The sequence below is a fragment of the Chlorocebus sabaeus genome, chromosome 11, assembly GCF_047675955.1.
Source record: "Chlorocebus sabaeus isolate Y175 chromosome 11, mChlSab1.0.hap1, whole genome shotgun sequence".
Lineage (NCBI taxonomy): Eukaryota > Metazoa > Chordata > Mammalia > Primates > Cercopithecidae > Chlorocebus > Chlorocebus sabaeus.
The window spans coordinates 39,825,599-39,845,086 of NC_132914.1; the positions used below are offsets into that span (position 1 = coordinate 39,825,599).

The 19,488-nt window shown below is 36.0% G+C and overlaps 1 protein-coding gene across 22 annotated transcripts in view; it reads left to right on the top strand.

Moving 5' to 3' along the window:
- PPHLN1 (periphilin 1) overlaps window positions 1-19,488 on the top strand; it is a 120,869-nt gene that overhangs the window by 9,809 nt on the left and 91,572 nt on the right. For 11 of the 22 annotated variants that reach the window (XM_037997249.2, XM_073020630.1, XM_037997251.2 and 8 more), the window contains 3 exons: window positions 264-355; window positions 14,231-14,395; window positions 17,532-17,593. In XM_037997249.2, the coding sequence (XP_037853177.1) occupies window positions 284-355; window positions 14,231-14,395; window positions 17,532-17,593 (299 nt within the window). In that variant the 5' untranslated portion in view covers window positions 264-283. The remainder of the gene's footprint in view (window positions 1-263; window positions 356-14,230; window positions 14,396-17,531; window positions 17,594-19,488) is intronic. The other 11 variants (XM_037997256.2, XM_037997263.2, XM_073020634.1 and 8 more) reach the window with 1 other exon arrangement.

Genomic DNA, 19,488 nt, shown 5'->3' on the forward strand with positions numbered 1-19,488 from the left:
CCTCCCATAATTGGTGGCAATAATCTCTTTGAAGCTTTAAATAGTCTTGCCTAAGAAGGAAGATAGGACTTTCTGTATTTTTTTTTTTAAAGAAAATCTCAATTATTTGGAAGAAACATTTTTCCTTTTGGTCACTTTCATTTTTTCCCCCCCTTAAGATCTCTGGAAAATATTTGTGTTGGAAAGTAATCATTTATTCCTTCCTATCTTTTCTGTTACTTCCTAGTATCATAAAAACCGTAATTCTTTTTTTTTCCCTTTAGTGGCTTACAGAAGAGACGAAATGTGGTCTGAGGGACGATACGAATATGATAGAATTCCGAGAGAACGAGCACCTCCTCGAAGTCATCCCAGTGTAAGTTACTCCTACATACTGAACGATTAAAAAACCTAGTGTCTGAGTTAATTTGATAGACCAAAGCTAGGCCAAGTGTCAGAAATTTACCAGTGTAGGTTACAAAAGAGATCAAGCTTATCTTTTAAAAGTTAAAAGTTCGAAAATAAAAGACAATGTTTTATTTAAGTAGAAAACATTATTTATATTTCTTGTTTAAGTTTCTAAAATGAAGGGTTTATATTTAATTTAATTTGTGGACAAAATTACAGATTTTATAAAGATTATACCATCAGTTAACAAAGAAGTATTTGAGTACCTGCTCCTGCTGTTATTGGCTGTTACCTGTTTTTTTTCTATATTCCTAAAAATGTTACAAATTGAATATATGAAATTCTAAAAGTAGGCTTTCATTCTAAGAGAGAGGAACTCTCTTCCTAGCGTGGAAACATGTTAATATCCCTTGTTAGGATTGCTGCAGGTGTGCTGTCCTGTGGTCAGGCAGTCTGGATGGTAAGTAAGAATGCCTTGAGGCTCAGGGTCAGGCAGACAGGCAGCTTCTGGTGTGCTCTCCTACTTCTTGTCTCTTCGTTGCTCTGGGAATTGGGGATTTTGAGCCAAGTCTTTTCTAAGCCCAAAGAACTTAGAAAAGTTTACTATTTTTTCTATTTTTGTTTACTATTTCCAGTGCTACATCTAGTACTTAGCAGGTAATAGAAGCTCAATATTTATTTGAGTGACTATGTGTACTGACTCCCCAGAATCCCCTATGGAGGTCTAAAGGAGGGTTTGGGGAAGGTCAAAAAGCTAACTTAAACTTTTGCACAGACACATTCTAAGCACCAAGGGACTAAGGTTGTGGTGATGGTATATGAATATATTATAGATTCATTATATACCATCAGAAGCCACAAATATTTATTTCTATTTTAGTTATTTTTTACTTATGTCACATTTAATCCTATAGCCCACTTCGATGGGTGGTATCGTCTTTAGGTTTGTCATTGTCCTAAATTACAGTCCAGGTTGGGGTTATTTAAAATGATTTAAGATGGAACAAATAAAGATGCCCATTATATTTCAGGATGGCCAGACTTAATTATTACTGTATGCCATTTATTTCCAGGTTAATTTGTAGACTTTATGTTTTTAATCAAAATCCCAGTGTTTTTATTTATATTTTTTACTTGATAAAGTTATTCTGTAGTTTACTTGTAGGGAAAAGGGATGACTTTTTTCTTTATTTCCCCTCTCCCCTCTGCCACTCTGCCAAGGATATATCCCATTAGGAATTTTTCTTTTCCTTTTTTTTTTTTTGAGATGGAGTTTCACTCTTGTCACCCAGGCTGGAGTGCAGTGGCGCAGTCTTGGCTCACTGCAACATCCACCTCCTGGGTTCAAGAAATTCCTCTGTCTCAGCTCCTGAGTAGCTGGGATTACAGGCATCCGCCACCACACTTGGCTAATTTTTGTATATTCAGTATAGACGTGGTTTCACCATGTTGACCAGGCTGGTCTCAAACTCTTGACCTCAGGTGATCTGCTCACCTTGGCCTCCTAGAGTTCTGGGATTATAGGCATAAGCCACCATGCCCAGCCTCTTTTCTTTTTTTTGAGGCAGTCTTACTCTGTAGCCCAGGCTGGAGTGCAGTGGTGCGGTCTTGGCTCACTACAGTCTCTACTTCCTGGGTTCAAGCAATTCCTGTGCCTCAGCCTCCTGAGTAGCTAGGATTGCATGCCACCATGCCTGGCTTTTTAAAAATTTTATTTATTTATTTTTTGGAGATGGAGTCTCACTCTCTTGCCCAGGCTGTCGTGCAGTGGTACATTCTTGGCTCACTGCAACCTCTGCATCCTGGGTTCAAGCAATTCTCCTGCCTCAGCCTCCCGAGCAGCTGGGACTACAGGCATAAGCCACCACACCTGACTGATTATTTTGTATTTTTAGTAGAGATAGGGTTTCACCATGTTGGCCAGTCTGGTCTCAAATTCCTGACCCCAAGTGATCTCCACCTTCAGCCTCCCAAAGTGCTGGGATTACAGGCATCAACCACTGCCACTGCTACCCACATATAATTTTTGTATTTTTAGTAGAGACAGGGTTTTGCCATGTTGGCCAGGCTGGTCTTGAACTCCTGGCCTGAAGTGATCCGTCTGCCTTGGTCTCTCAAGTGCTGGGATTACATGCGTCAGCCACCACTCCCGGCCCCATTAGGAATTTTAAATTCCGTGTTTTGAAGATACTTAAAAGGGTTTTCTGTATGGTTATGCCATCAACTGGGCACCAGTCTGTAGGATTGTGTGCTTTATTACTTTGGGGCAGAGGAAAGCAGGTTATTGTATTGTTTTAAGATTGTAAAATGAGTGGTGGACCCAGGGAGATAAGGATGTTGACGGTGCTTACCCAGAGAATTATTGAAGTAATACGCCATTTGGTATGGGCTGATAAAGAGAGTGAGGCTGAGAGGGACAGGAGATTGAAAGAAATGAGTGGTTGAGGGACAGGAAAGGCTTAGGGAAGGCTTTGGTGTGGCAGAAAGATAGGTAATCAGTATTTTAGAGTGTGGGATTTCCAAGATGGAACAATTTTGAGTGAAGTTCAGTGTGTGACAATGAGAATAGAGAGCTAGTGTAAGTTATTGGAGTTGAGAGCAAGGAGACTATTAGGATAGACTTTAGATTTGTGATTTAGATCAGAAGCTCTCAATCCTTGCTGTACGTTAAGATTTCCTGGAGAGCTCTTCAGTACCACTGTATGGGTCCCGTCTTAGATCATTAAATTATCGTCTCTGTGGGTGTGATGTGGACCTCGGTATTGTTTAAAAGTTTAAGTGATTCTTACATGCAGAATTTAAAAAATACAGATGTATATGAATTGAAGTCATTGATAGTGACAGGAGTTGAGGTAAAAATGACAGGTGATGGAAGTCTTTAATGAGTCAGCATATTGTGGAAAAATCTAAACAAAACCAAACATTTTCATTTAATACTATCTGTGTTTGTGTAAATATGAAACAGGCTTCTCATTCCTCATAATTTTATCAGAAGTAAGCAGGTAGGGAGATATGTTTTATAACACAATTGTCCTTAAAATCAGACTAGATGTATTCAGCTGTCTCTTGAATGCCTAAAGGTAAACCTTACTTCCTTAAGTCACCTGACTGCTTGGTTCCTCATGGAGGAGCCTAGATTGTTTTTCTCTTTTTGAGAGCACAGGACCTGAGCAGACCTTTTGCAGGTTCATTTCTCTCCTTTTTCTTCAATTCCATTAGATTGGTCTTTCTGTTCCCCCAATCAGCCTCTCTTAGTTTATACAAATCCTTCTTTCTGTATTTCCATATCCCTGCTTCCCAAGACTCAGGTCCTTTTATTTCTGGTGCATTCTTTCTTTTCTGGTACATTTTTTTCTGGTACATTTTTTGGGCTTATTTTGGTTAGTAATTTAAAGCCTTCTCTTTCCCTCAAGAGGGAAATAAATGGCTCTTGAAAATCATCCCCTGTGCCTTCTGTGTTACATCTGCATCTTAGTTAAATAAAGCGTAGATTCTTAACCTTTTTTTGTGCTATGGATCCCTATAGCAGTCTGGTGAAGCCTATGTATCCCTTCTCAGAATAACATTTTTAAACCTATAAATAAAATGCACAGAACTAAGTGCACTTACATTTGAGAATGATTATCAAACTATTAAAAACCAAATTTGTGATCTAGTAATAGAGTTACTTCTTTAGTAGGCCATTAAATATCAAAAGCTAGTGGTGGAGGCTTCATTGCTGTAATTTTAAAGTAGTGATGAGTGTTCCAAATGATATTTTGCAATACCTGTAACAGCTAGCTGTAACATGGCATAAAATTATCTGTGATTTCTGTTAATAACAAAGTCACAGATATGTCCGCTGCTGTTGTTTTTATCTAAAGTTAGTTGAAAAAAGTAGTTTCGTATTTACATCTGATTTAATGGACTCATTGAATCTTTGGGTTAAAGTAGTTGAACTAGAAATGTAAATAGTTATATTTTCTTACTTTTAATCTAATGAAAATATAACTTATTAAAAGTTTTGAGGCTGAATACAGTGGCTCATGCCTATAATCTGAGCACTTTGGGAGTCCAAGGTAGGAGGATCACTTGAGCCCAGGAGTTTGAGACCAGCCTGGGCAACAGTGTGAGACACTGTCTCTACAAAAAATTTTAAAAATTAGCCACGGATGGTGGTGCATGCCTGTAGTCCCACCTACTTGGGAAGCTGAGGCAGGAAGATTGCTTGAGCCCAGGAAGTTGAGGCTGCAGTGAGCCGTGTTTTGTGCCACTGAGCTCAAGCCTGGGCAACAGAGGGAGAGATCCTGTCTCAAAAAAAAAAAGGAAAAATTTTTTTGAAAATATTCGCTTAGATAATCTAGTGTTATTTAAAAAACTATATTAGTGTATCATATTGGTATATATGAGAAAGTTCATAAGAAGCATTATTTGTAAGAGCTTCAAACTGGCAACAAACCAGATGTCCAACAGCAAAGTTGATTGTTTAAATTATACACCAGTGAGAATAAATGGGCTACTTCCAGGTGCAACAACATGGATAAACTTCACAAACATAATATTAAAAGAAAGAAGTCAGTCACAAGAGTTTATTCTGCGTGTTTTATTTTATGTAACATTCCAAAACAAGTGAAAGTGGTTTCTTTTGGGAAGAGGAAGTAGTGACTGGGAGACCGCACAATGAACGATTTTGCTGCGCTAGGAATATTCTCTTAATCTGGGTGGTACTTACACCTTGTGAAAATTTATCCAGCAATACATTTGTGACTTGTACACTTTTTTGTATGTATGTCATACCTCCAAAGTTTTGAAAAGGCAGATTATTTTTTTCAAAATGTAAAACTAGTTAAGTTGGTAACCCACTATTGTTAGTGCCTGGAATAGAGGAAGGTAACATTCTATTTTGTTTTGTATATTTGAATCCTGTTCTTTATCAAAAAACAATTTTACTACATTTGTCTCCCTTTTTTTCTTTTTTTTTTTTTTTGAGATGGAGTCTTACTCTGTTGCCCAGGCTGGAGTGCAGTGGCATAATCTCAGCTCACTGCAACCTCTGCCTCCCGGGTTTAAGTGATTCTCATGCCTCAGCCTCCCTGAGTAGCTGGGGTTACAGGCGCCCATCACCACGCCCAGTTATTTTTTGTATTTTTAGTAGAGATGGGATTTTGCCTTGTTGACCGGGCTGGTTTCGAACTCCTGACCTCAGGTGATCCACCCGCCTCAGCCTCCCAAAGTGCTGAGATTACAGGCGTGAGCCATCGCACCCGGCTTCTCCCTTTTTTCTTAGTACGCCCTTTGCCCCATTTATGATCAATTCTGATACAAAAGAAATGTATTTGAGGAACTACTAGATGTGACATAAAGTGCAATGTGAAGTGGTGACTGTTGGGAAGGTACCTTCTGTATGACCTCATTAATAAAAGCAGCTGTTTTCTGAGTTTCTAGCCTTGATAAACCTGAAAAGACAATTGAACACTGATATACTTTGGTTTTGATGTTAAATTATACTTAATTTGAGTTTTGGCAATCTTATCCTCAGTGTACAGCTTAACAAATTTACCAGTCATTATTTTAGCACTTTATGGTATGCTTTTAAATTCTTTATGTATAAATAGTAAGTCACTTTTATAAGGGGCTTTCGCAGAAATTTTTATTTGGTCTTAAACTTGGGTAGGTAGGTGGAAGACTAAAGTTCAAAGAAGTGCACTACAGAGACTTTGTATGTAAATATATATGCTTCTTCTATAGGAAGGAAATCAATCATCACAGAATATCTACACTTCTAGATACCTGTAAAGCTCTTGTTTTTAAAGCATACTTTCTGTCTTTAAACCTATAATTTCTATGATCTTAGTTATCTGATTTCTTAACCTTTATCAAGTTTTGTGACAGAATGGCATTTATTTATTCATTCATTCATTCATTTGTACGTACATACGCACAGGGTCTTGCTGTGTCACCCAGCTGAAGTGCAGTGGAGCAGCTATAGCTCACTGCAGCCTCAGACCCCTGGGCTCAAGCGATCCTCTCACCTTGGCTTCCCAAATTGGGATTACAGGCATGAGGTACCATGTCTGGCCCAGAATGGCTTTTAAATACATGTAAACTTCCACTTATAGGGGTCCAGCTTCTTAGCCTGTTGGGAAACAGGTAGGTAATATGGAACATTTTAATGAAGCTGCAACATAAAATGTCAGTTTTTCCATTAGCTTATTTGAAAATGAGAGAGAAGTTCCAGTTTCAGAATTTTTTAAAGTTGTAAAGTTTGGAAATTAGGATCAGAGCACTAGCAGTTTATATTCTGGACAATTACAATAGAGCTGGGGCTGAAGCAGTCCTATCTGCTTATCCCTCTTTGTTTTTCTGTTTCTTTAACAAATACATTATTTTACATTAAAAGATTTTTCTGGTTTTGGCAGCAGCAGGGAGAACAATATTGACGAATAGCGATGTCAAGAGCAGTTTTTAAAATTTTTTTTGTCACATTTGTGGTAAATTTGAGTTACATAGTTTTTGTAATTAAGTAGTTAAATAACAATATTTACTTCCTTAGATTAATTGAATCTTTTTTATAATTCTTGTCGTTGTTTATTTCTCTCTCCTAGAGAGTTTAGCCAATCAAAAATAAATCCTTTAGTAAATCCAGAACATAATTTTGTAAGTATCTGAGCCTTTGTGGGGAATAGATGGGATGCATATCAGTTCCACTTGTTCTCAAATGTAAATGTACTCAAACCATAATCCAGAAATTTTTCTTTTGACCAACTTAATAGTCAAATCCACTTAATTTAGTAATTCAGTTATATAGATATTTCATATAACATTGTTTAAAATGTGTTAATGTTGAAATATTTTTTCTTTCCATTCTTATTTCATGAAACACTTTTGTTCAAAATCTTCACAGGCATATTTAAATTTCTCTTCTTTTTATGCCCCACATTTTATTATTGTTTTATACAGTCATCAGTGTTCATGTAAATTTTCCCATGTACGTACAACTTCCCAATATTTTATTATGGAAGTTTTCAAACATACATCAGTCAAAAGAATTTTATAGTGACCATCCATATACTCCCCATTTAGACTCAACTATTAACATTTTACTAAACTTGCTTTATCATGTATTTATTCATGCTATTAATCCATCTATGTTTTTGAATACATTTCAGAGTAAATTGTGGACAACAGTATCCTTCCCATTAACTCCTCAAGCATACATATTATTAGCTAGAGTGCAATTTTTTAATAGTTTTTTTAAATGGGAAAGTTACATACATGAAATGTAAAAAAAGTGTTTCTTTGCTGAGTTTGATTTAGTAATATTCCCTTGTGTAGAGTTGCCTTGAGAGGTGTTTTACTTTCTTTGCTGACAGAATTGCAAGGACTTAACTTTCTTTTTGTTGTACTATTTTCAGAAGAAATGTGATCAATTCTTGGCTACGTTCTCTAATAACATGTCTTAGCTCTCTGGGTCAATACCAGTTTTCATGTTTTTGACCCACTGTCACCAAAAGACGTTGGAATGACTCAGAAACACCAATATTTCATTGAAGAATCAGTGAGTGAAATAAATCAACAAGTGCTACAATAGAAATGCATGTTGTAGACTATAGGGATCAGAGTTAGGAAATCACAACCTTTGAAAGCAAAAGCCTACCAGCCTGTGTAATAGAATATTTTAGTTATATATAGTTTGTATGGTACTTTTCTGTAAAAAGCATGTGATGCCAGGGTATAATATATATATTATGGATGTAGTGCTTACTGTGTGCCAGGTGCTGTTCTAGGTGCTGGGAATAGAGCAGTAAATAAGACCAATAAGGTTTTTATAGGCTTACATTTGCATTGTAAGTTGATTGTGATAGGATGTAATGGCGTTATTTACATATACCATTGTATTTACTTACTTCTTTGATAGGTTAGTGTGTTTTAGTTGTTATTTGATGTTTTGTAAGGGGAAAAAAATCAAGCATATAATAACATTAATGTGATCAACTCCCAAAGGAGAAATCAATTATCAGCTTCTTTGCCAATCTTGTTTTGTCTATGCCTCTACCACTTTCTTCCCTCCTAGATTATTTTGAAGTAAATCCATGATACCACACTTCAGATGTCATTAAGTATTTCAGTATCTGTCGCTAGAAGATAAAAATGTTTAGGGGAGATGGTCTTAATACTTTTATATTAATATTTTCATTTTAAATTAAATTTTTTTGTTAAAATGAGTAAATTTTAATGACATATTGGAAAAGAAATATTTTTAAAGAAACATTTAATAATTTTTACCTAGTTAATTATGAGATTTAACCACCGTATGGGTTTTTTTTTTTTTTTTGAACAGAGTCTTGCTCTGTCGCCCAGGCTGGAGTGCAGTGGCATAATCTCGGCTCACTGCAACCTCTGCCTCCCAGGCTCAAGCAGTTCTTGTGCCTCAGCCTCCTAAATAGCTGGGATTACAGGTGTGTGCCACTACACCTGTTTAATTTCGTGTATTTTTAGTAGAGATGGGGTTTCACCATGTTAGCCAGGCTGGTCTTGAATTCCTAGCCTCAAGCTGATCTGCGCCCCCCCTCGGCCTCCCAAAGTGCTGGGATTACAGGTGTGAGCTACCATGCCCAGCCAGTGTGAAAAATTTGATACAGATTTTTATATTGAATCAAATAAAAACCTTCAACTTGGTGCTTTTACTTACTAAAATGAAAGCATTCCCTGTAACAGATAGTTATATTGGAATGTGTAGCAAATTAAGAAGTAGCTGATTATTTTCTAACAAAACCATTTCACCATTTGGAAAACTAGGTATTTTATTCTGACCAGATTCTCATTAACATAAGCAAACGGAAGAATTCTTATTACACACGCTTAGAGGGTCTTGCAGTAGTAATCTTAGGGGTGAGACCTCATCCCTAAGATGATAACAAATTTGAAAGTTTAAATTTCATTGTAGTATAACTTTCCAAAAGTATTTAAGTTTATGTGCAAGTTTTTTTTTTTTTTTTTAATATCCTGCCAGAGTAGATAAATTATCAATAGATAGACCTTTTCTTTTAAATGAGCTACATATACTTTTTATTTTTGGTCTGACTGATCATACCATTAATACTAACTTTGGAGTAGCAAATCCTATAAATTCTATGCATATTTTTTGGAAATTCTAGTAACATCTGCAGAAAATTCTGATCTTTTTGATAAGGATACTTATATAATCATTAATATGTAGATATATATTAATATCTATATTAGTATGTAGATATTTTTACTAATAAACAGAAGCAGTGAAAATTGATATCATTGATGGAGTAAATTGAGATTTTATATTTAAATTCAAGATTTGAAATATCTGCATTTGAAATAATAGAAACGTTTCAACTCCATTGAGTTTATTTTTTGATTAATTGAAAATTACCCTGTTATTCTTAACCTTTTAAGATATTCTTTATAAGTCATAATTTTTATTTCTGGTTTGTATGTTATGGGGCCATTGTTTTCCAAGGTATTTTCCTGTTTTTTCTTTACATTTTTTATCTTTATTTACTTACTTTTAATATAAATTTTATTGGGTATATTTGAGATTTACAACATGATGTTAAGGGATACATATATAGATGCAGATACACATGGATGCATATTCATAGTACAGTGGTTACTGTAGTGAAGGAGACATTCATCATCCCACATAGCTATCTTTTTGTGTGATAAGGACACCTAAAATTTGTATATTTCACAAAAATTTCTAATACAGTACAATTTTATTAATTTTGGTCCTCATATTGTACATTAGATCTCTAGACTTATTCATCCTACTTACCTGATATTTTGTATTCCTTGACTTGCCTTTCCCCATTTCTTCCCCTACCTGTGGTAACCAGTTACCTCTGTCTCTGTATTTGAGCTCTGTTTTGTTTTTTTTAAATTCCACATATAAATGACATCATGCAATATTTTTTTGTGTGTGTGTATCTGGCTTATTTCACTTAGCATAATGTCCTTCAGGTACATCCATGTGTCATAAATGGTAGTATCTCCCTCTTTTTGTAAGGATGAATGATATTCCACTAATATATTTATATACCAGATTTTCTCAATCCTTTTGTTCATCCATGGGAACTTAAGTTGTTTCTAAATTTGGCAATTGTGAATAATGCTGCAATGAACATGAGAGTGTGAATATCTTGAACAGGTGGTGATTGCATTGCCTTTGGGTATACAATATACCCAAAAGAGGGATTACTGGGTCATGTGGTAGTTCTATTTTTACTTTCTCTAGGAATTTCCATACTGTTTTCTATAATGGCTGTACCAATCTACATTCCCACCAACAGTGTACTAGGGTTCTCTTTCCCTCATACCCTCGCCAACATTTGTTATCTCTTGTCTTTCTGATCATAGCCATCCTTAAGGGTGTGAGGGGGTATCTCAGTAGTGGTTTTAATTTGCATTTTCCCTATGGTTAGTGATGTCAAGCACCTTTTCATATACCTGTTGACCTTTTTTTTAAAAAAAATATTATTACTTGGAGATGGGGTCTCACTCTGTTTTCTCAGGCTGGAGTAGAGTCACCAATCAGCCTTGAACTCCTAGCCTCAAGGGATCCTTCCACCTTAGCCCCCCAAGTATCTGCGACTACAGGTGTGAGCAGCTGTGCCCAGCTGGCCTCGTTTTTTTTTCTTTTTTCTTTTTCTTTTCAACCATGCTAGCATCCTGGTGTAGTCAACACAGAGTTGGCATAAACCAGGGCCAGAATGCCAGTCAGCTATTGGCTACTGTTCTCCCAGTAGTGTAATGCTTGCCTAGGTACAAGGCAACCTAGGCAGCTGCCTACAGCTAGGGAGCTGGCCATTTTTATGTCTTGTTTGGAGAAATGCCTGTTCATGGTCTTTGTCCATTTTTAAATTGACTTTTTGCCAGTATGTTTCTAAAATGGAGGTTCCAAACATATCAGTAGTACCTATGTTAGCATATAGAAAGGGAAATTACATGTTTACAGCTTAATGTAAGATTTGCATAAGAATTTCAAACAGTATTGTTATTTCTATTCATGTCTGGCAATGCAGGTAATAAAAATATTCTTTGAATTTCAACAATATAATCTTTTTGAAAGGGCCAGGTGTGGTGGCTTATGCCTTTAATCCCAGCACTTTGGGAGGCCCAGGCAGGTGGATTACTTGAGGTCAGGAATTCAAGACCAGCCTGACTAATATGGTGAAACCCTGTCTCTACTAAAAATACAAAAATTAGCAGGGCATGGTAGCATGCACCTGTAATCCCAACTACTCGGGAGGCTGAGACAGGAGAATCGCTTAAACCTAGGACGAGTAGGTTGCAGTGAGCTGAGATTGCACCACTGCACACCAGCCGTGGCTGCAGAGTGAGACTCCATCTAAAAAAAAAAAAAAAAATTTGAAAGGGAAATTCTAAATTCTTTGCCACTCATCATAGATTTTTTTGGGAGCAAAAATCCTTGAATGGTATACCTGGATAAGACATGAACACTTTAAAAATACAGTCCTGCTTTGTTACAGGCTCCTGCAGTCATCTTTATTTCCTTAAATCTTTTCATGTAGCTAGGAAGTTTTCTTTAAGATTAGGTATCTCCAGAGCAGAGATGGTATAATGTACATATATTTGAACACTTTCTCAAAATACCAACTTGGTCCTTATAGCCAGGTATAAGAGCTGTTACTGAATTTTTTTTTCTTTTGCTGATTAAACAACTTTTATTTTTATTTTATTTATTTTTTTGAGATGGAGTCTTGCTCTGTTGCCCCAGCTGGAGTGCAGTGGTGCTGTCTCGGCTCACTGCAACCTCCATCTTCTGGGTTCAAGCGATTCTCCTACCTCAGCCTCCTGAGTAGCTGGCACTACAGGCATGCACACCTCACCTGACTGATTTTTTTTTTTTTTTTTTAGTAGAAACGGGGTTTCACCACATTGGCCAGGCTGGTCTCAGCCTTCTAACCTCGAGTGATCCACCAGCCTTGGCCTCCCAAAGTGCTAGGATTACAGGTGTGAGCCACCATGCCTGGCATTAAACAACTTTTAGAATGATTGTTTTCATTTACTTCAGTTGGTAAAGCAACTTTTTAAATAAGTAACTAAATGTGATTTGAATTTTACTTCTCCTAAAGTTTTACCAAATACATTTTACAATCCCCAGATAACTTTCTATTAACTGGGGCAGTTGAACAGAGGAACAGAGTGCTTTGTAAAATAATAAGCTCTCTATTCATAGAAGTGTTTAGGCATGCATACTCGCCCCACCATCCCTCCAGATAATCATATTCAAACAAGACTGTTGTGTAATGGCTTTTTATGGTTTATTGGAATTTGGAGAAGTCAGTTATTCTGATTTTATGAGTGACAAATTTTCAATTAGAAATGCTATAAATTGTAATTTTACTAATTTTGGCTTAATGCCAGTTTTTTTGGGGGGGTGCAGCTTAATATTTCCTTAAATTTAATTGAAATCTCTGTGAAAGGTAGTTTGTAGAAGAATGAGTCATATATTGATTTATGGTATCATATTTTATGTAAATGTAGAATATATTTTATAATTTAATATCTAACATACTAAAGCAGGTAACCACCTTAGATCCCCATGGGAAAAATTAGTTAGATCTTTTAAGCTCTCAAATAAATATAAACTACTGATTTTATTTTTTCTTGACCCATTGAGAAATTTCCTACATGTTGAGAGATTTGAATAGTATGTAGTCATTTAATAACAATTGAATAGTTGTAGTCATTAGGGCTAAGAAGTAATTTAAGGAAACAGTTTGACGTACTTTGTATTTTTTTCCATAGACTTGCACAGTAGTAATCAATATAGCAAACATTTTTTGAGAACTTATTGTGTGCCTGAACACGGTACTAAACACTTTGCATTCCATTTCTCATTTAGTCATCACAATGCCATGAGGTAGGTGTTAGTATTAATTTCATTTTACAGGCTTGGGATGATGGATAAACAGCTCTGAATGTTGGGCTTTATATTTTGTAAGTTTTGGTTTTTTCCAGATTGGTTAATTCATATTGATCCTATGTTATATCAGGCTTTACAGTTTTTTTTTTTTTTAACATATATTTCATTTGATATTGATTGATGTGCCATGAATGCCCAAGTCCAGATTATGTATGGATATATGTTCTGTAGCTCTCTACTTCTTTTCATTGATAATCATTTTTGTTATTTTATAGCAGCCACTAACCTAAGACATATGTTCTCCCTGTGTCCAATTCCCCAAGTCTCACAAAAAACCTATTCATTTTTTAAAACATTAACAATGTATTTCAGTAGTTTGAAAATTAATTCAAAATTTATATCAGCTTTTATTTTGCTTCTTGACCTGTAAAGCCAAAGGCTCTCCTCTCTCCATTACTGCTGGAAAAATAGCAAAATGTTTCCTTTTGATCATTCTGGCTCAGTATCATCATTAGCTGTTGCTGTTTATATTTCTTCTAAATAGTGTAGTTCAAACACAGTAGACCAAATATGAGTGCTGTCTTACATAATTTTATTTCTAAAATTGTTAGGCAATTAGGGATAGAGCTACTGTAACATTCTGTCTTAAGTTTATTTTTTATTAAAATGATAATATTGTATTTTTTCTTTTATTTATGATTGGTTTTTGCATTGCTGCATGCTATTTTGAACACCTGGCTTTCTTCATTGAACAACTTGATTTCTTTTAATCCATGTGAAGACCTTAGTATTGAGTTATATTTATGTTATTTCATTAATGCTTTTGTTTATACATTTAGCTTATTTGATTAAGGGTAAGAACTCCTGTGCTTTTTTTAAAACCTTTCCAAAACCAAATAGAGAAATTAGTGATTTGTATATATTTCTTTTTGTCTGTTTTAGGATGGCTACAATAGACTAGTTAATATTGTGCCAAAGAAACCACCACTGCTAGACAGACCTGGTGAAGGAAGCTACAGTAGATATTACAGTCATGTTGATTACCGAGACTATGACGAGGGCCGCAGTTTTTCTCATGATCGAAGAAGTGGTCCACCTCACAGAGGAGTATGTAAATTTCCCCCATGTACTAATTGTTATTTCTTATAAGTTTAAAATTAATGTAATTTAAAAAATTTATGTGACGGCCATGAAAGCAGTTGAATAAACACTTTCTGCTTGATGCTCTCATGTGAATTGCCTGCTGGAGCTGTCAGATGGGACCTAGTAGTCAAGAATCTTGGGGTGCTGGACAAAGTAGGTAAGCACTCTGGGTGGCACTATCTAAATGAAATTAATTCCAACCAGCCTGCTTTTTTTAATCCCCTAAAATTGGCAGGGATTTGCAAAACCACTTAAAGGTAATCTATTGTCTTGGTACTTAGTAAGTGATGGGCAGGTGGTTACCATTTCTTACTAGATGACCTACTTTTTTTTTTTTTTTTTTTGAGACAGAGTCTCACTCTGTCACCTAGGTTGAAGTGCAGTGGCGTGATCTTGGCTCACTACAACCTGTGCCTTCTGGGTTCAAGTGATTCTCCTGCCTCACCCTCCCAAGTAGCTGGAATTACAGGCACGTGCTACCATGCCTGGCTAATTTTTGTATTTTCAGTAGAGACAGGGTTTCACCATGTTGGCCAGGCTGGTCTCGAACTCCTGACCTCAAGTGATCTGCCCACCTCAGCCTCCCAAAGTGTTAGGATTACAGGAATGAGCATCTACTCCCAGCCTAAAGTCTGTTTATTAACTGAGATTAGAAAGCACTCAAAACATTGTCATAGGAAGCAATTTAAAGATGTTAGCTGGCTGGGTGTGGTGGCTCACACCTGTAATCCCAGTACTTTGGGAGGCTAAGGTAGGTGGGTCACCTGAAGTCAGGAGTTCAAGACCAGCCTGGTCAACATGGTAAAACCCTGTCTCTACTAAAAATACAAAAATCAGTCAGGTGTGGTGGCAGTTGCCTGTAATCCCAGCTACTTGGGAGGCTGAGGCAGGAGAATTGCTTAAACCTGTGAGGCATAGGTTGTAGTGAGCCGAGATCGCATCACTGCATTCCAGCCTGGGTGACAGAGCGAGACTTTGTCTCAAAAAAAAAAAAAAAAAAAAAAAAAAAAAGTTAGCTGCTATTATTATGATTACAACTTGTTTCTCTTGAGCATTCTTAATAATCTAGAAGTGTGTATTTAATGTTGCAGTAATCTGTAATTGAACTTAATACTATTCCTTGATGGAATTCCTCTGTCCCACCTTGCATGTTTTCAGTATTCCTCAGATAGGTTGTTTTCCTACCTTTTCTCTTTTTTCTCCACCTTTTCTCTTTCCCCTCCTTTCCTACTGTATAATATGACTATTAACAGTACATATTCAAACCCTGTTTATAAAATATTTTGACCTCACTTTGGCTGTTGGAATTAGTTTTCATACTTTACGCTTGAAGAAATGGAGGTAAGGTGATTTACTCAGGATGGGTATGTATGGGAGTCTGGTTTTTCTTCCGACTGCATCATAGTGACCCCTAACAATTCCAAAGTTGTCATGAGACTATTCAATGTTTTCTCGTGTTTATTTCTAAAGTTTGGGGTTTTATAACTTTCTTACTTTTCACAGAATTGATTTTTATTTTATTCAGTTTTTGTATGTCATGCTGTTTCTTTTTTGTGGCCCTCATATTTACTTTATTATTAAATTTTTATTTTGTTTCAGTAGCTTTTGGGATTCAAGTAGCTTTTGGTTACATGGATGAGTTGAATAGTGGTGAAAGTTTGAGATTTTAGTGCACCGTCTCATTTGTTACCGCTTTTATGAAAACGCTATGTGAGTTTTCTATTCATTGGACCAGTTTGTATTTGAAATCTCATGAAAATGATTTTTTTTTCTAAAAACTTGTAGCATAATAGAGCTTCAATGGCAGTTTTTTCTAATATTGTTACCAATTGTATTTGTCTTTATACTTTTGTGTGTATAACTTTTTTTTTAAATTCCCTTCAAACAGACAACAAGCATGCTTGTGATCCTTAAGACTCTCATGACACTAATTCTTATCTAGAGTTCAGTTATGTAATGCAAGCAGATTACTTGATTTAATATTTTATTATTGCGGTTAAGTTTCGAATTGTGTTTATATTTAATATTGAGATGGAAAATGATTATATTTTATTTATATAAGAATAGGGTATGTGATGCTAAAGAGGAAGATTTATTTTAGATGAATCCATTTTCCTGATACATAATTTGCATATTGTATTATTCTATGTATAATTTTATTTATTTATATTTTGAGATAGCATCTCATTCTGTTGCCCAGGCTGGAGTGCAGTGGCACGATCTTGGCTCACTGCAACCTCCAGCTCTTGGGTTCAAGTAATTCTCCTGCCTCAGCCTCCCAAGTCGCTGGGACTATAGGTGCACACCACCGTGCCTCACTAATTTTTGTAGAGATAGGGTTTCACCATGTTGGCCAGGCTGGTCTTGAACTCCTGACCTCAAGTGATACACCCTCCTTGGCATCCCAAAGTGCTGGAATTACAGGCGTGAGCCACCGTGCCCAGCCAATTCTATGTGTAATTTTAAAGTAATTTGGTGTGGATTGCTATATGGTTCTTTTTGATGCACCTTTGCATATATGTCTGTCTTAGAGAACAAAATGTGCTTTATTTGATTAATTTTAAATTTATTTAAACTTAACTAAATTTAAATCTTATTCTGATACAGATTATCAGTAAGTGACAGTTTCTTATATTGTTTCCAGTTTGGTTTTTAATTGAAAATAAGGTGAGAAAATAAAACTTGAGCAGGAAAATGGGAAAGTGGCAAGTTTTTCATTGGGCTTGAATCTGAAAATTAGTGAGAGAACTTGACAGAAGGAAAAATGTGAGGTTGAGAAATGTGTGCTTTATTAAATTTAGACTATGTCCTCAAATAGCCCTTTACTGTTGTGATATTGATATATGTGTCTTTGGCAATTAGGTGGTTTGAGTCTACCAAAGAAATAATTTAAGCATTTTAATAGAGATAAATGGTACCAGAGGTTCTCAGTCAGTCTACTCTTTCAGTTGCTGAAATGGATGACTTACTGAATGTTTTTTCCTTTTTATGCCTTTGAAGTTGAGGGAAATTTAGACTAGTTTCTGATAGTATTGTTAGATATATCCCACTTGTCCAAAATAATGTAAACAAATAGCTAAGTAGCTTTTTTATGTTACAGGATGAATCTGGCTATAGATGGACAAGAGATGATCATTCTGCAAGCAGGCAACCTGAATACAGGTAAAAGGATAAAAATAATAGCATAAGTACTTTGATACTTGACTCATTGAGATGTCTGCTTGTGAAATATAGACTCAAGCACATAGATGAAATATTTTACTGGGATTTTAAAGTTTGAAAGCAACAAGCATTATATTCTTTATGTGACTATGCAGTATAATAGCACTGATAACTAGTGTTCCACATCTCTTGGCATTTTGTAAATCATAAAAAATATATTTAAAAATATTTGGGCCTGGTGCGGTGGCTCACACTGGTAATCTCCATGCTTTGGGAGGCCAAGGTGGGCAAATCACTTGAGGTCAGGAGTTCGAGACCAGCCTGGCCAACATGGTAGAACCCCGCCTTTACTAAAAGTACAAAAAAAAAAAAATTAACTAGGCATGGTGGTGGTCGCCTGTAATCCCAGCTACTCGGCAGGTTGAGGCAGGAGAATTGCTTGAACCTGGGAGGTGGAGGTTGCAGTGAGCTGAGATCATGCAACTGCACTCCAGCCTGGGCAACAGAGTGAAAGTGAGACTCTGTCTTTAAAAAAAACCAAAAACCAAAAAACTATTGATGTAGTTTTGCAAGTTAATTATTAAATTAATGTGTGGTATAGATTATGAGGTTTACTTAATTAGAACTTAATTTGATAGGTTTGCTTAATTAGAAAGTAAGGCATTTTTTCAGAAGTATTCTGGAAATACTTGGGTTCTTACGAAGAGTATTGTAAGGCATTATCTCAGTTTCTTTAATAAAGTTCTTTTGGGAAACACATTTTGCAAGGGCCTCCATCATTGTTGGCTTCGATTACTTATAGAGGGCATCTAATAGAATAGTTGTGGGAAGGAAATGATGGACACATTTAAATCGATTGATAGTTTTTGTTTTTAAATGACATCACAGTGGTGGTATTGGAAGTTGTAAAAGGAGCCTTGTAAAGATTTCTTATGAACTATCAGGGAAAAGAACCCCAGTCTCATAGAGAGTGGCAAGGCATCAACTGTCACAACTTCATAGATGCCAAAAGTAGACAAGATTCGGTGAATCAGAGCAAGACAGATTTTTATTCACAGCACAGCAGTCAGCAAGAGGATCAGGATTGTAGTGCAGGTTCCCTGTCCCCAAATCCCACAGGGCAGTGTGATAGGCAGAGATGGTGGCTATGCACACAGTGGGATACACTGTAGCTGTGGAACCCAGGGTCAAGAGCTTGGTACCTTTTGTAGAAAGCAGAAAGCAAGCTAGTCCTCTTTTCCCTGGGAGTGACCTGCCATGGTAGTCACATTGTGGTCACCTTAACCTTTTTAATCATCTCTGTAACCAGCTACAGAAACTGTTCAGTGTCAGTGGATAGTTTGGTCTTGGAATTTGGCATACATGGCAATTATGTGCAGGGACATTCAGAACCCATGGCAGACTGTTTCTTCCAAAAGAAGTAATAGAATAGGTGCTGAAAAAAATGCTTTGATAAAATTCATCACTGAGTAGTTATAAAAATAGCCAGCTGGGAATGGAAAGAGAATTTCCTTGACTGGGTAATTGGGCATTTGCTATACTGAGTGGTAAAGTTAGAAACATTTGCTTTAAAATCAGAACCAAACAATGACACCTAGTCACTGCTTCCACTCAACATGGTAACAACCCCTACAGTAAAGCGAAAAATAAATAAGTTGTAAGAATTAGAATGAAAAACACAACTATTTAAAGATAATATAATTATGCAGAAAATCTAGGAAAGTCTATAGACTACAAGAACTATTAGGAAATTAGCAAGGTTCAATGTAGTAAGATCAGCTATCAGCATAAATTAGAAAATTTGTTTTCAAAATACTTTACCATAAAAACTGTAATGAATAATAGGAATAAACACACCAAAAGTGTATGAGACCTATATAAGGAAATTACAAGTC